General features: G+C 42.2%; 1 protein-coding gene across 1 annotated transcript in view; it reads left to right on the top strand.

Annotated features, from left to right (window-relative positions):
* The window catches only part of LOC136857251 (aryl hydrocarbon receptor nuclear translocator homolog), a 658,643-nt gene that overhangs the window by 493,770 nt on the left and 147,921 nt on the right, over nucleotides 1–16,952 (top strand). Inside the window, exon 4 of the mRNA XM_068225109.1 lies at nucleotides 10,810–10,883. Coding sequence (XP_068081210.1) covers nucleotides 10,810–10,883 — 74 coding nt within the window. The remainder of the gene's footprint in view (nucleotides 1–10,809; nucleotides 10,884–16,952) is intronic.

Genomic DNA, 16,952 nt, shown 5'->3' with positions numbered 1-16,952 from the left:
TCACAGACACTTCACACAACAGCTGCATGCATAGTGGTGCGAACACACATTCTGTTAACAGTCACGACACACGACGACTGTTCCTTGCTTCGACTCCAGACGAATCCGGTAACTTGCACAATCAATACAATTAACTCACAGTCAACGCGACTGCCCCAAATAGTGAAGGAAACACTGACAACTAACAGCGGTAACAGCACTCCTTTCCAACACTTCTCCAATATTACGACGACATTCACTACTTCCAACACTGACCGCTGAACTGCGACCACCAAACAACTCGGACGTCAGCCAGCACTTCTGCTGTCCAACTCAAACACCACTCTGACACGGACTCCTATGGTACATCCACCCGCCACACCAGCATCGATGACTGTCCAACTCGTCTACACTAACTCATCGTCTGTTCGCGGAGGACTTGTTTTATATCCCCAGTGATGACATTCCAGATGAATTTTCGGGGTGCGGCCGAAATGAGAACATTTTGGTCATGCCTTCCAGATGATCCTTGAGAAACAAGACGAAGAGAACAATAGAGGGGAGAGGCCGTCACTATGCCCTGCAGCTGGGAGCTTCCAGCTGACTCACGAGTTCCTTGCAGGAAACATCGAAGGGGGCTACATACAGAGGGCTGGCACGTAACAATACTTATGCCCGAGTGCACCAACCTCGGTAAAGAGAATACCGCGATAAACTTCACAACTTTACCAGGGTAAAGTCGTATTTCTGTTGCACCAAGCTCGGTTTCGAGTTTACCGACATTTTACCGCGGTATAATGTTTACCGCGCGTGAGCGAGCGGTTAACTAAGAAAACCGCGGTAAAGTTTGTGCTCTGTGGTTAAAGATTCCAAGATGGAGCTTAACAACTATAGGTTATATTTCCAGTATCTTAATCAGTTTGAAAGAAATGAAGGGAGAATTATAGAAGAGAGACGCGATTTATTTGAAGAATTAAGCGATGTTTCGTTCCAGAGAAGATTTAAATGGTGAACAATTGGAATGCCCGACTGGGAGAAACTGTCCTATGTCGCCTAGAAATCGTCTTTTAATAGCGCTGCGGTTCTATGCAACTGGAACATTTCAAGGAGTGATCGGTGACGTCTGTGATGTTGAGAGAACAACTGTATGCCGCATAATACACAAGGTTTCTGATCTACTTGCGTCGTTATCGCCACAGTTCATTCAACTTTCACTTACGCAGCGAGAACAAAGAGAGGTTATGGAAGGGTTTCATACAATAGCTGGGTTCCTTGGTGCATTGCGTGCGCTGGACTGCACTCATGTGCGAATACAGTCTCCCGGAGGTGAAAATGGGGAGGTATTTAGAAATAGGAAAGGTTATTTCTCGCTAAACATGCAAACTGTGAGCGATTCGAACCTCACGATACGAGGTATTGTAGCAAGATGGCCAGGGTCGACTCATGTTAGCACAATATTTCACAATTCTCGGCTGAGAGCGCGTCTCGAGACGAGAGAAATAGCTAATGGCTATATTTTGAGTGATGGAGGTTACCCATGTAAATCCTTCCTCCTTACACCTGTTCAGAATCCCACCTCCCCAGCAGAACAACAATATAACAGAGCCCATATTGCCACAAGGAATGTTGTCGAGAGACAATATTGTGTGTGGAAAAGGAGGTCCCCTTCCATGTCTTTAGGACTTCGATGTAACATTCAAAACTTGTCGAACATTATTTTCCATTTTAAGGAGTCGATAACTTGCTTGCGCTGTCACAAAATGTAAACACGAGGGACAAGTGACTGTCGAAACGATCACTGCCGGCTGGATAAACTAAAGACAAGTGACTATCGAAATGATCACTGCTTCCTGAATACTACTTCGAATTTCTTCCGAGAGGAATAATAGCGAGAAAATCAAGCGTCTAGAAACCGCGGTAACGAAACCGGGCGATAGTAATGGTGCACTGCTTTTACGACAATACCACGGTAAAAGTTTTACCACGGTTTCGTAAAGGCTGATAATTACCGAGCTTGGTGCACTCGGGCATTAGCTTGAGCCATAATCAGTAGCGTAACCAGGATCGACCGATGGGAGGGGTTATAGTTTAAAAAATGATGATCGAACACAATGAGGGTGCTTGTGCGTGTGTGGTGCGCGCATGCAGAACATGTCATTACAACGACACTGATACAAGTGAATAATGTTGATATTCAGATCCTGTACACTACAAAATGTTATACTAAAATACAGATCAAGGGACAATACGATCAAGATCAACAGTTTTACAGCCAATGGTGTTTTTAGTTTTCAATCTAAGATACAACTTTCGAGGCTTCCTAGAAAATAGATTCAACAGATCTGATGGTTCTACAAATATGTCTCTGAATGTCTATTTAGTTTATTATTTATTGTCAGTTTCTGTTTATATTCTCTTTGTAAAATTTCCATGGGGATAGGGTTCTTAACTCCAAGTAATCGTCTCAACTTGGCTACGCCCCTGGCCGTAATGCAGTTATAATTTATGGAAAATTATGATATTTAATATTAAACACAATGGGCCGATTGCAGAAACGGTATTTAGACGATGTCTACGGTTAAACAGTGCCTAAGTATGGTTGCCGCATTGCAGAGACGTTATTTATCACTTAGACACTGTCTAAAACCGATGTTCAACCGGTCATGTTTAAACACTGCCGAGAACACTGTTTAACCTCAAATGGGAGGAATGAATCACAATCACAGGTCATGTACCATGAAACGTGTCATTTGTATTATCATGTTGAGAAGACTCCGGGAAGAAAGGCTAGTCTGACGGCTAGTCTAAATAGCAGCAATTCGTTTGACATGTTTGACATGTACGGAAAGATAGATCTTAAAATAAGGTTTCGCTTTTAGAGACTTGTTTCTTGAGACTGACAAAGGGATAGTCCGGTAAATCAACTTGAATACAATTCTTGGCAACCGATATATTTTATTATATACATGGGGTAATTTCCATGGAATTATAGGTCACTTCGACTACATACATATCACAATTACTGTACGTGCCCCGATCATCAGGGGGCTGTAACATCAACCGGGATGGATTCATTTATATTTTTACTGCCAAGTAAACACACATAATAGTGAAAACTAAAATATAGGTTGTATGGGTTTTTTATACATATAATCGTATAAATTTTCGGCAACTATCAGATAGGAAAAGGCAAGTGGTGGTGATGGTGGTGATTATTGATTAAAGAGGACTGGGGAAGAAGAGCCGTGGCCATAGTAACAGCCCTAGTATTTGCCTAGGAAACTACGGAAAACAATTTTCAGTACTGCCGATGATGCGTTTCGAACCTACGATCTCCAGAATGCAAGCTACATCTACGGGGGCAGATCAGAAAATAAGTTGCACTTCCCAGTTATGGCCATTTATTACACCACCTATACAACAGCAACAAGACTATAACGACATACACTGTAACGTTACTTTTCCACATAGTTTCCAAGAGACTCCAAACATTTCTGCGAACGCACAACCAACCTGTCGATGCCGGATGCATAGAAATTTCCTCCAGGGTTCTGCAACCACTCGGAGACAGCCGCCTTCACCTCCTCATCGGTCTGGAAACGTCGACCACCGACCTACGTTTTGAGCTTACCGAACAGATGAAAGTCACATGGCGCTAGGTCGAGACTGTAGGGTGGATGTTGCCAGACCTCCCACTTGAAACGCTGCAGCAGTTCCCTTGTTTGGCGGGCCTTGTGACGTGTTGCGTTATCGTGCAACAAAATCACACCGGCGCTCAATTTCCCTCGGCGCTTCTCTTTAATCACTTTACGCAACCGGTGCAACGTTTGACAATACGACGCCGCGTTGATAGTCGTTCCTTTCGGCATAAATTCCACGTGCAGCAAACCCTCCATGTCAAAGAACACTGTCGCCATAACCTTACCGGCTGAAGGTTGAACCTTGGCCTTCTTTCATTGTGGTGATGAGGGGTGCACCCATTCCATTGATGTTCGCTTCGTTTCGGGGGTGAAGTGGTGGACCCACGTTTCGTCGCCTGTGACGATTCGCCGCAGAAACCCGTTGCCGTCTGCGGCATAGCGTTGCAAAAATGCCAGCGAGGATTAGAAACGTAGTCCCTTGTGCTCATCGGTGAGAAGTCGTGGCACTCATCTTTGACACAGCTTACGATATTCAAAGTCCTCGTGAACAATGGCGAACACACTGCCATACGACATGTTCAGCTGCGTCGCGATTTCTCTCAGTTTAATGCGCCGGTTCTGTCTAATGATCGCATTCACACTGTTGACCTTTGCACGGGTCCTGGACGTTGGGGGCCTGTCTTCGCGATGATTGTCCGTGATGTCCGTGCGTCCGGCTTCGAATTGCTGACACCACTTTACGATACCTTGCCGATACCCCATACCCCATACACAACTCTAATTTCACGATGAATGTCCGTGCAATTCTTCCTTTTGGCCCATAGGAATCGGATTGTCGCACGCACCTCATATTTGGAGTGAACGTCCAGTTGACGCGCCATTGCATTTGGCCGGTATTCACACAATACTAGACGAGACACCACAGTGACCTGCCTAACAGACGTGTGGGCAGTGTCTGTCCCTTTCTCCGCTGCGCTCACGTTTGCGACACACAGCGCGCTGCTGCGACGCGGTATTGCAACTAACCTTTTGATCCACCTACGTATATAGCCCGTAAACGCACGCACATTAATGGTGTCCCGACATAAACAATCAACATTGCCCCACTCCAGTACTGAAAAGGAGGGGAGAGAGTAAAGGGATAGTGTTGAAGGCCACTCCAGTACTGAAAAGGAGGGGAAGGGAGTGAACAGGTAGTGCTGAATACACAGTGTGTGTATTCCGGCGTTGTACTGTAACATTGTAATAAGATGGCTCCTATCCTATCACAGGTGAATCGAGGACGTATTATTGGCATGTGGAAGGCTCACATGGTCCCAAGCAATAGCACAAGCAATACCATGCAGTCTTTAAGACAGTTTGGAGATGGATAGAAATATGGCAAGAATGATGGGAAGAAGGATTGGTAGACCCGATATAACGCAGCTACAAAATATTCCTAAGTAGTATAAAATACTTTTCGGTTAAAAACCTTCTTTACCTTTTAATACTGTAATTATCAGAGTAGGTTACTTTTTAATTTTTTTAATGTTAAAATGCTGTTTGTTCTTGGCGTCGACCTATAGAGTTCTTTTGCCCCTACTTGCACAATATATGAACGTGCATGTAATTGGAATTGCGGAAGTGTTGAGTGTTGAATGTGAAAAACGTTAAGGACGACACAAGCACGCAGTCCCCAGGCCAGGCATATAATCCTTTACAATTAAAACCCCCTGACCCGGCCGGGAATCGAACCCGGGGCGGGCGGACGCGTTGCCCCGTACACCGCGGGCCGGACGAGTAGGTAACCTAATGCTGTACTTCAATACATCCACCACTGTGCCCATTTCGATGACAACGAAGTCTTCTAGCGGGCTGTCTGCATGCAGTCCATGCAGCAATGCGTTAAGCGAGAAGGTGAGTCATTGTGCCTTCGACACTACCCCTTCACTCCCTTCTCCCATGTTTTGTACTGGATTGACCTTCAACACTACCCCTTCACTCTCTCCCCTTCTTTTCAGTACCGGTACTGGAGTGGGGCAGTGTTGATTGTTTATGTCGGGACACCATTAATGTGTACGTCTGTACAACACACTCGCTATGCACTTGCTATTGCTTCATCTTCCCTTCGTCGAAGCTACCGTATATACATATGAGTGGATTACACTCACTGTAACAACGCTATAATCAAAGCTACACTTCCCCGTACGGTGGCGTGTCGCTTTAGTGTCGATAATATTATGAGATTTAATTTCCACCGAAAGCGATACTCTTAGGCTATCTGTGGACAAGTCATGCTCATGCTTAGCCATATTTGAGTAATGTATAGGAAGACAAACAGCTGACTGGCGTTCGGCGCGCGTACCGACGAATTTCATTGGTTACGACAAGCAAAGAGTTACATGAAAGATACTTCTATCTCCATTTTCAAACCAATATTGAAACTTTAAGCGATGTCTAGTTGAACATCGACTGAACATTGTTTATGCAATGGAAGATCATGCTTGATTTAGACGTTATTTAGGTAGACGTTGTCTAAGGCTTAAAACTAGTAATCGTTTCTGCAATCGACCCAGTGTGTATGATTTCAAAATTCAGGGTGGTCGGAAACAACGTGAACAGGGTTTATGAGCGTTAGAAGGTTGGTCACACCGGTAGATGATTTGAAAGAAATTAATTCGATATCTCGCGCCGTTGTCATTTTATCAGCTCATGGATTGAGCCAATCAGATCGCTGGGTGGGCGAATTCAAATGGGCTTTGCAGGGCGGTGTTTCTAAACCTGTTCGCGGTTTAAGATCAGCTTGAGAACTATGCCGAGAAATCAGCATCAAGTACAAACACAACCTGGGTTTCGGCCAGTGTCTCCGTAGCGTTCTTGTTGTGGTTAGAGCTCTGAGCGGATATACGAAATAATATCCGTATCCGCACTTCTTTCATCCGCAAAATGGGTATCCGCGAATAATTTAAAAATTTAACTACAGTATCTTACACCCTGGGTATTGAAACGGATAGATCTATTAAGATAATACAATAGGCCTGGCACCAGAACCCCCTACAGTCTCAGGTTTATGAGGGATTTTCTTTTGAGACAACTACCGACGTATTGACCTTTTGTTCCTTCCTTCCATTAATTGCCGGCATGAGCCATTTAGTCTTAGGTCAGATTTACGGTTTTATGGCTTCAAGGCTCTTTATATATCACTTTTCTCCCATACCAATGTCAAGGGTCGGCTAGCCACAAGCGAAAACAAGAGTATACCTGAGCGAAAATCAATAAACGTCATAGAAATTATCAACAAAACTATCCGCACTGCCATATAGTTTGTATCCGCCAAGACACTAACTTGGCGGATATCCACCTCTGTGCAAGCCTCTGCTTATGGTACGATACTGTCAGCCCTGAGGCCCTTGTTCATATCCCTCCCTTGGCGAAATTTTTCTTCCATTGGTCTTCAGTCACATGCAGATTTAGCAACACCGCCTCGCAAAGCCCATTTCATTTCGCCCACGACGCGATCTGATTGGCTAACTTTAGCAGCTGATAACACGACAACGGCACGAGTTATCAAATTATTTATCAGTATGACCAGCCCTCTAACGCTCATGTACCCGGTTAGCGTGGTTTCCGACCAACCTGTACAGAAATTACACTGTCACTATAAGGTTTCATATTTTGCATTGCGAGTTCTTTGTGTGCAGTCGGAACAAGTGGTATAGTGAACATTGTGAGCGGCAGATTTCGCAAACACAATCACTGGATACCTGGTGAAAACCTTTCTTTCCAAATAGGGTGATGAAAGACTTCACCGAAAAGAAACCGCTATATTCGCAAGTAACTTTGCTCGGTCGTTAGGGCAGCGTTAATAAGTTCATCGCAAAGAAATAAACAGCCCTTGCAATCGAACACACTTCTAGATTGACATGCTTCAGACCTCTTTCTGGAATCTTACTTCCCCTCCCCCCCCCTACCCCCCGCAAGATCAAAAATCTATCTTTCGGGCTGTTTTTCAGTGAAAACTTGTAAGCACATGGATGGAATTGTAATCGAATGTTGAATCAGGTGAGAATATTTAATAACGTCCTATGAGTAGTTCTTTCAGGTTACGTTGTAACATTATAGCCTAATGTTTTCCTTCTTAGTTCTAGATTACTTGTCATACTTCTTTCTGGAATCTTCTGTACCTCCTTTCCTACTATCTAAAATGTATCTTTCGAGCTAGTTTTCAAAGAAAACTTGTAAGCATTTCGAATTGTAATCGGATATCGAATCAGGTATGAATATTTAATAGTGTCCAGTGGTCAGTTCTTTAGGGCGCCCGATATACGGCATACCATTCAAATTTTCATACTTTTTTTACGTTCCATTATCGGAATGTTCACCATCTTACTGTTACCCCGGTGCTGGAAGCTACCTTTGAAGTAATTCTCTTTATTTTAATATTTTATACAAAATAGAATCGATTTCTGTTAACACTCCTTGTAATATAAATTTATGATGCGCACTTGATTAATATACTATACTGTTTATAAGATTTATCCTCTATATCTACCCGCATTTTATTGGTTCGATCCCGTCTCAAGGTGACATTACGCGGCTGTCCTAAAGTTGGTGTTTTACCAGGTTTTTTCCTTTCTTAACCCAAGAAAGATATAAAAACAAAACGTTCGGCAAGTTCAGGGAGTTTAATTCTAAACTAGAGACTGGAACGGGGTTCACGCAGCCTTGTGAGATCAACTGAGGAGCTATCTGACACGGTAGGCAATGGGACCGGTCAAAAAAGGCCAGGCAATACGGCCGAGGATCTCATGCCGTTGACCACGTGGAACTCTAGCATTTGCAGGCCATCTGGTTGGGGCAGTAGTCGTCTTGATAGGCCGAAGTGCTAATGGGCTGTTGTGGACGATTTTTATTTGAATTTAACATTCCTTCAACTAATATAATTTTCAGGTGACGCTGGAGTGCCAAACCTTTGCCCAAAAAATAATAATAATAATAATAATAATTCTGTAATCTTCAGGCACGAGTCTTATCACATTTAACCTCTTAATAACCAACTGACTGTCGTTACCGCCGTTACCTTGAGCTCAGAAAGTGACTACCTTACCATCCGTGCTAACGCATCTTCTGTACCTGACCTGTGTGGATTAGATGGTAATTGGCTGATTGTGTATTTTACCTTTCCAGATTTCAGATTTCTAGCGCATTCTATCTCCTCCTTAAATCTGTGAGTTGAATTTTGGGACTATGGAACTCCTTAGGGGTAAAGGTTAATTTGAACTTTTGTTTTGGACGCAAACATTGATCGGCAGGGGAAAAGTTGAGCTCTAATGGACAGTACTAGGAAGGAATGGTTTGATTGAGCCTATCAATAATGCATCACACTCATAATGATAACCATGCCAGGAACATGTCAGCCTACATGCAGATGCGGATCAGTTTTTGCGTCCAAATATGTACAGTATGTCACTTTCCTATTCATACACAACCCATTTCGTTATAAAGCGTTCCATGTGCCTGTATAGTTATAAATTGTTGATTTATGGTTGTGTGTCGTGAATGTAATAACAAGACGTAACCACTCAATGCACCTTTCTTGAGAGTGCAAATAATTTGTGTTTACACAAAAAGAAATTGCGTACACTCTAAAACTTCAAGTCACTTTGTTATTCATACACTAGTATAGATGGCATCATCCGACAACATTGAACGGGGCATAGGCCTACATAAGTAGGTGCGGTGTGAGGAGAGGTGTTGCTGGTTCTGTTCGTCTTAGACCTGTGTGAGTGCCGGTAGAAATGGGCAAGGGTAAAGCGCTTGGCTATGAGCTGAAATAGACAATTGTCAGTTTAGCACTTAGAGGGTACTACCTGCGAAAAATAGGAGTCATGGTCTAGAAAAGTCATGCCACTGTTCAATATGTCGTGAATAAGTTTCAGTACGAAGGGTCAGTGAAGAATGTGCCAAGAAAACCCAAACAAAAGAAACGATAAGTGCACAAGCAGAAAGGCTTATTTTGAGACGAGTGAAATCCAACCCTCTCAAAAGCTGCGGGCAGAGTGGAAGCTGCTAATGGGAAGAAAATGTGTACTCAGATGGTCCGGCGAGTTTTACATGGACACGGTTACCATGGCCTTGTACCAAGGAATATGCCCTATGTTAGTAAGAAGAACATTGTTACAATACTACTCTTTGCGAAAGAACACGAAAATAAGAGCCAGGAGTTCTGGAATAATATCATCTGGTCCGATGAAACTAAAATCGACCTGTTTGGTTCCGATGGGCCCGCTGGGTGTGGAGAAAAACCAATGTGGATAACGATGTGGCCACTACAATTTCCACAGGTAAACACGGAGGTGGATCGGTTATGATGTGGGGGGTGTATGTCGGCACGAGGTGTAGGCAATATTCAATTTATTGAAGACTCGATGGGGAAAGTAGTGAACAGTAATATTTTGAAGAACAATGTTAAACAAAGTGCTGAAAAATTAGGAATGCTACTGACCTACATGTTTCAACAGCATAACAACCCCAAACATACCGATGCTCTGAACAAAGAGGGGTTAATTTGGAACATTCCAAAACAATGACACTTCCCGAGTCTGCTGACTTCAACCCTATTGAACATGTATGGACGTTTTTGAAGTCTAGGGTGCACAGTAAAAATATTTCATCCAAAGATGAGTTAAAACAAATGGTGCTCCAGGAATGGTGCGAAGCTAGTAAATTCCATGCAGCGTTGGTGTCAAGCTGGCATTAAAGCCAAGGGTTACTCCACGAAGTACTAGGATTGGTGCTATGGTTAATTTCATTCATATGTTTAGTTGAAGAACTGACATCTGTATGAATAACAACGTGACGTAGGAAAAGGTCATGTTTTGTTATATTCTCGAGTAATTTGTACTATATGTTGTTATAAATATTATTTTTGTGTAGCATTGTAAAGAAATCTACCAGAAATAAATTTCTTAAAACACAATTACTACAACATCCACTTGATTGTCCAAAATATACTGCTCTTTTCGTAATATGAAACTGTAAGAATAAGAAAGTGACATACTGTATATTCCTTAGGAACTGGACTCTTAACCGTATTTCACATTTTCATTCTCAACCTTCTTCCTTTTTCTGTTTATTGTACAGTAAAGAGAAGCATGTGATATGTGTGGAATTGTATGGAAGTGTTGATATCTTCGTTTTCTGTTGGCAGCTCTAACGAGTGGTGACCTATGCAGCCTGCCAAGCACTCAGGACTCGAGGAGTATATATGCCCACCTCTTGGATGTAAGTTGCCATCAAGTACATTCACTCGACAAATTTAAAAGTAGCTAATAAAATTAGCTTAGGAAAATAATAGACTTGTGTGTTTTTGTATGTTGATAAATTATTATTATTATTATTATTATTATTATTATTATTATTATTATTATTGATAATGCTAAGGGACGCTGGATAGAGGTATGAATGATGATGAATGATGACTTGTGCACTATAGAAGTATACCGATACAGTTCTGTTTCCAAGTTATGTAACGAAAATGAGATTTTGACAATACGAACTGAATTCCACGCTCTCCAAAACCTATTTTACTAACACGTACAGAAAATGAATATATCAAAATGTTAGGGTTATAACAATGTATTGTTTAAAGTGGAAGCTAAAGGAATAATGTGTATTAGCACAAACGATGAAAGTGGCGGATTCCAGTTCAGAGTCACTGATTTTTTCATGCTGTGGACATCCTATGGTAAACACAGCAGGCGAGCAGTGATGTTGTGAGGTCTTAATATTGATCATCCCTGCAAGTTTCAGTGCAGTAGATGCGTTCGATACAACATGTCCTGTTTGAAACGACAGCAACGAATTACTGTTTTTTAAGTACGCCAGGCCGGCCATGTGGTGTAGGGGTAGCGTGCCTGCCTCTTAACCAGAGGCCCCGGGTTCGATTCCCGGCTAGGTCAGGGATTTTTACCTTGACCTGAGGGCTGGTTGGAGGTCCACTCAGCCTACGTGATTAGAATTGAGGAACTATCTGACGGTGAGATAGCGGCCCCGGTCTAGAAAGCCAAGAATAGCGGCTGAGAGGATTCGTCGTGCTGACATGACAGCTCGTAATCTGCAGGCCTTCGGGCTGAGCAGCGGTCGCTTGGTAGGCCAAGGCCCTTCAAGGGCTGTAGTGCCATGGGGTTTGGTTTGGTTTGGTTTGGTTTGGTTTGGTTTGGTTTGGTTTGGTTTGGTTTGGTTTGGTTTGGTTTGGTTTGGTTTGGAAGTACGTCAGAGTGATTATTTCTTCTAATACTGGCTTAATGCATCATCGTACCAAGTTTCATTGCACTCGTCTAGTTCAACCCAGACGGTTCCCTTGTCAGTGGCTGTCTGGTCAGCCTCTTGGCTTATCGGTTTCGGGGCACCGGATTCGTTTCTTGGCCGAAACGTGGAATTTTAATTGTGAACAGTTAATTTCCTTGCCTCACAGACTACGTCTTTGTGCTGTTCTCAAGATTCCTGCAATTCACACCTCCCCTCCACTATACTAACGCGCACTTTTCCCCACACATGGTAGACGACGCCTACCCTCGCCGGAAAGCTGCACTAAGCTATTAATTGCCACACGAAATTATTATTTGTTCACAACCGTCGTCCAACTCTTTAAGATTATATGGAAAACTTGTAAGTGAAAAAATATCGGCGTGGAATTTTCATAGAATTGAATTTAAGTTTTTTTGCAAGTTGCTTTACGTCGCACCGACACAGATAGGTCTTATGGCGACGATGGGACAGGGAAGGGCTAGGAGTGGGAAGGAAGCGGCCGTGGCCTTAATTAAGGTACAGCCCCAGCATTTGCCTGGTGTGAAAATGGGAAACCACGGAAAACCATCTTCAGGGCTGCCGACAGTGGGGTTCGAACCTACTATCTCCCGAATACTGGATACTGGCCGCACTTAAGCGACTGCAGCTATCGAGCTCGGTAGTAGCAGGGTTAGGATTTTTAGGTACAAATTTCAGATGAAAAAAGGAAAGGGTGTTCCAATAATGTTAAAAAAGGGACTAAAAGGTGCTGGTTTATTCTACTAATTCAACGATTTCTCTTTCCTCTATTCTAGTTTATTGAATTACAAACAAGTACATCAAATCATCACTCATCAAAAGAAGGAAAAAACTGGAAGCTGTTGTACTTCAAAACATTAAGCATCTCTACATTTTTAAAAGTATGTCTGTTTCTATTACGAGATAAAATGTTTTTGTAGTTGCTAGAGCTTCTTTCGACATCTCCAAAAACCAGTGGGGGCATACTTTGTATTCACTCGGAATGGCAACTCTACAGATGTGGCGAATTCCTCAATGTCTGGATTCTTCTGAAGACTAGACTCAAGTTTATCTTCGGCAAAGCCATCTAACTGCTCCCTCACGGAAGTAAAAATATCCCATTGATTTTTCCTTTACCAGACCTTGTTCTTTTAATCGTTTAATACTGTAACTGCAGTCAGGTACTTGTAACTACGGACACAATATAGTTCTGTCTGCAAATTATGTATTTTCTCCTGTAACAGAAGTTGCTGTGCCTTGCAAATTGCACCTGCGTCGGCTGGATCCATAGAAAGCACAAACTCTCTAATTTTGTCAAAATTCTCACACACCATAGCAGCACACTCAATCCACGCTCCCCAGCGAGTAATGACCAGGAAATTTGGAAGGGATAGGCCAGTGGTTTCCCTGTAGGCTACAACACGAGTCGGAGCTTTCAGTAAAATCTTCTTCAGGGCAGAGATGAATTGATTTGCGATGTCGTATTCATTCCTTATGGATTTACAAACCCTGTGAAGGGCAAGAACCAAGCATGTCACATGCTTCAAGTAGGGAAATAAAGGTTTCAGTTGGTTAACAGCTGAAACCATGTAGGAAATAAAGGTTTCAGTTGGTTAACAGCTGAAACCATGTATGGAGCTTGGTCCGTAATCATAAGAAGTAGTTTTTCAAACTCGATACAAGTAGGCCAGAGTTTTTGGCAGTAGTCCATAATTGATTGCATTACTGTTCTGGCATTGGCTTTCTGCAGCTTATGCATTTTTAACAACAAGGGCTTAACGTTTTCCTCTGCTAAAGGAAAAACTAAAATGTTAAAAACATATCGCTCCATTGAGTCTATGGTTTCATCCACAATGATTCCCACATGGCAGTCAGACACTTTGTCCTTGATTCTGTGTATGGTTTCTTAGTAAACAGGCTCCATGTAGTTTTTTCTTAAAGTACTATTCATCGGGCATTGACGTCTTTGTGCATTTTTCAAGAAATCCCTTGAAGGCTGGATGGTTCACCTTATTGAGTGGAATTCCTGCTTATGGAAGAGCAGCACACGAATCAATGTTAAATTCCTTCAAATTTTGGCTTTTTGAAGAACTCTGTTGAAACGCATTTCGTAACAGAGGTTGCCGCGATTTGTTTGCTTTGTCTTATTCATTTGGTACTTAGAGCTGGAAATGTGTTGTTTTTTGCGATCTCGCTGGTGTTTTTCGTCTAACAAAATTCTTGAATTACAAATAGTACATCGCATAACAGTTCCATCAATGTCTATGAAATCTTGTTTGGATTCCTGAGCCAGAGCAATAAATCGGGCACTGGACACATTTGGCATGGTAAAATTTAGTAGTATACTCGTTTAGTAATGTAACACAACTCACTCTTGCGCTCACTCGCTCACTTGCTATCCACACACTCTTATAACACCGCGTCAGTTACCAGAATGTTCACATTCATGCTGGAACTGCAGTCTCAGCGATTTCTAGTAGCTTCGAGCAGAACTCAATCATCTCAACTCTCGGAACTACGCGGGTGCGGTTGCTGACATCTCTACGTCACCAGCCTCCGCCTCCATGCAAACAGATGACGTCTTTCACAGTAACAAACTCACATTCACGAACAGCAGGCTACTGATTCTGGTGTGATAGAATCACTCTTTGTCAATTGCATTATTGCATTCTACATTATAGCGGAAAAGCGAAAGAAAGAGGTTTTGTGGAACACAGAATTATTTTCCATTGTTGCAGGCGTGCTTTCAACTCCCGCGCGGTGTTTACTGAAAGAGGTACCGTAGGCTTACTATTCACACGTAGGCCTACACAGCAAGCTGAGGAGATGTTGATTGAAAGTCAAATATTTGATATTGATTAGAAATCTTATAGAATAAATTGGAATTAAAAGAAAAAAGGGGATTATTTGCATAGTTCGGGGCAAAGGGATAAAGGTCCCAAAAAAGCAAAAAGGTGCGTGAAAATGCCTCTTTTCGCAACTAGAAACAAAATTTCACACTTTGATATATTTCCGAACAGCTTTAGTTACCCTAACAAAAACGGCGCGCACCTAAAAATCCTAACCCTGCTTATTATATAATTATCGCATGTGTTCTTAATTTTCTCCAGAATTTAGCGTATCATGGGCGCGGTCTCTTCTCGTGAAATTTATTTATACGTCTCATTTAGATATCTGGATCTTGGATTCATTGGGGTTTTTTTCCAGAATTTAGCGTATCATGGGCAGTCCTCTCGTGTGAAATTTTGTTTTACATCTCATTTAAATATCTGGATCTTGGATTCAATGTGTTTTTCTCCAGAATTTAGCGTATCATGGCCAGTCCCCTCGTGTGAAATTTTGTTTTACATCTCATTTAGATATCTGTATCTTGGTTCCAATTTGTAGTCTACTCCTGTTTCCATAGGGGCTGCCTGGCTGAGGCTATGAAGGCGTGCTCGGTTCACCTGGAAGAACGTGTATTTTGATTCCTCATCAGGAAGCCGGAACATTTAAGAAATTGAGATTTCCACTCCTGGAAGATCACCTAGCCCTACAACAAAAATGAATATCAGGTTAATTCCTGTGGGCAAAGGCGATCGGGCGTAAAGCTAACCAACCACACTATCCCACCAAGAGCCGAGGTTACGGGCAGTGGAAGCCTTCGGCCCGGTTTCATCAACACATTTTAAATATATACTAACAAGTAGTTAGTTAATACGGAGTTAGAAATTTAACATCTTGTTAGGTTTCTTGCGTTTCATCAAACTTTTCTTGTGAAATGTTAACTAATCGACTGTTAACTCTCCCAATATTGCGAACTGGTGCGAATCAAGGAGGCAGTGGTACGAACATGCTGCTTTACAACGCGCTCCGATGCGCTTTTGTTTGAGCACAGCTGTAAAATATGGCGCGTGAAGTGAAACAGAATCGTAGTTCTAATTTTTCCTCCTTCGAAAAAGAGTTGTTAATTGAATTAGTTAGTAAATATATATATAAGTTATTGAGTGCAAGCGCACAGATGGCTTGACGATAAAAGAAAAGGACGAGGCGCGGGAAAAGTCCGCGAGGGTTTCAATGGGGGTAAACAGATACTTTTTTTTTTTAGCGGGAATCCGCTGTCACTTAACAAAATCACTTCGTTAATTGTCCCACTTCAAACTGTGCTCCGATATGGGAGTTATTAAATACTGCATTGTCGTGTGCAGAACCAGACCACCTAGCAAGTATATCCTTGATTTGGAGGTTAGGCTCACTAATCACCTGAACATTAACATTAACAGAGAAATATCCCTTTCGATTACGATATATTTCGGCCCAGTTGCCTCCAGGTGATTGGATTCTTACATGTGTTCAATCTATTGCACGTAGAACAAACACCAGGAAAACGGCTTATTTCATAGAAGTCGCGGATAATTTGCTGACGCTCTTGTACTGAAGGGAATGTTATATACCTCCTTCTCATGGATGCTATTGCTGCAGACACTCGACAAACTACTTTATTAACAGTGGCTTTAGAAATTCCAGCATTGTCTCCGGCCATTATGTGAAAATAACCAGTAGCAAAAACTCGTAATATTATCAGTGCCTGCAACATTGGAGAAAGAGGTAAGTTTCTCTTCGTATGATATTCTAACCTCACTTGAATTTCGTCAACAACCTTAGCAACGACTGTTTTCGATAACCTGTATCTATGAAAAAATTTCGTATCCGTCAAATTTTCAAAGTCATTACGTCGCTGAACTCTTCTTCGATCAGGATTGTTTTGTAAAAGATCTAAATAGAGCAATTCCTCCTCGAAAGCGAGATTCACAGCAGCCATTTTGGAACAGGTTGCTAAATGCAATGTTAGCCATTTAACATTGGAAATGGCTGATGTTAACTTTAATACGCAGTTTAACATTTGTTAATGTTAACATTTGTTGATGAAACGCAAATGAATGCACTGTGTTGCATCTTGCGTTCTGTCAACCACTTTCTACCAGTTGCCTTTTTTGGTTTCTCCCTAAATTTATGATTGGCTACTTTTATTCTAAAAGCTCCAGGATTTTCCATGATGTCGTCTGT

This window comes from Anabrus simplex, chromosome 1, assembly GCF_040414725.1.
Source record: "Anabrus simplex isolate iqAnaSimp1 chromosome 1, ASM4041472v1, whole genome shotgun sequence".
NCBI lineage: Eukaryota > Metazoa > Arthropoda > Insecta > Orthoptera > Tettigoniidae > Anabrus > Anabrus simplex.
The sequence above is the reverse complement of the archived record's forward strand: the minus strand, read 5'-3'. Positions and strand labels throughout refer to the sequence as shown.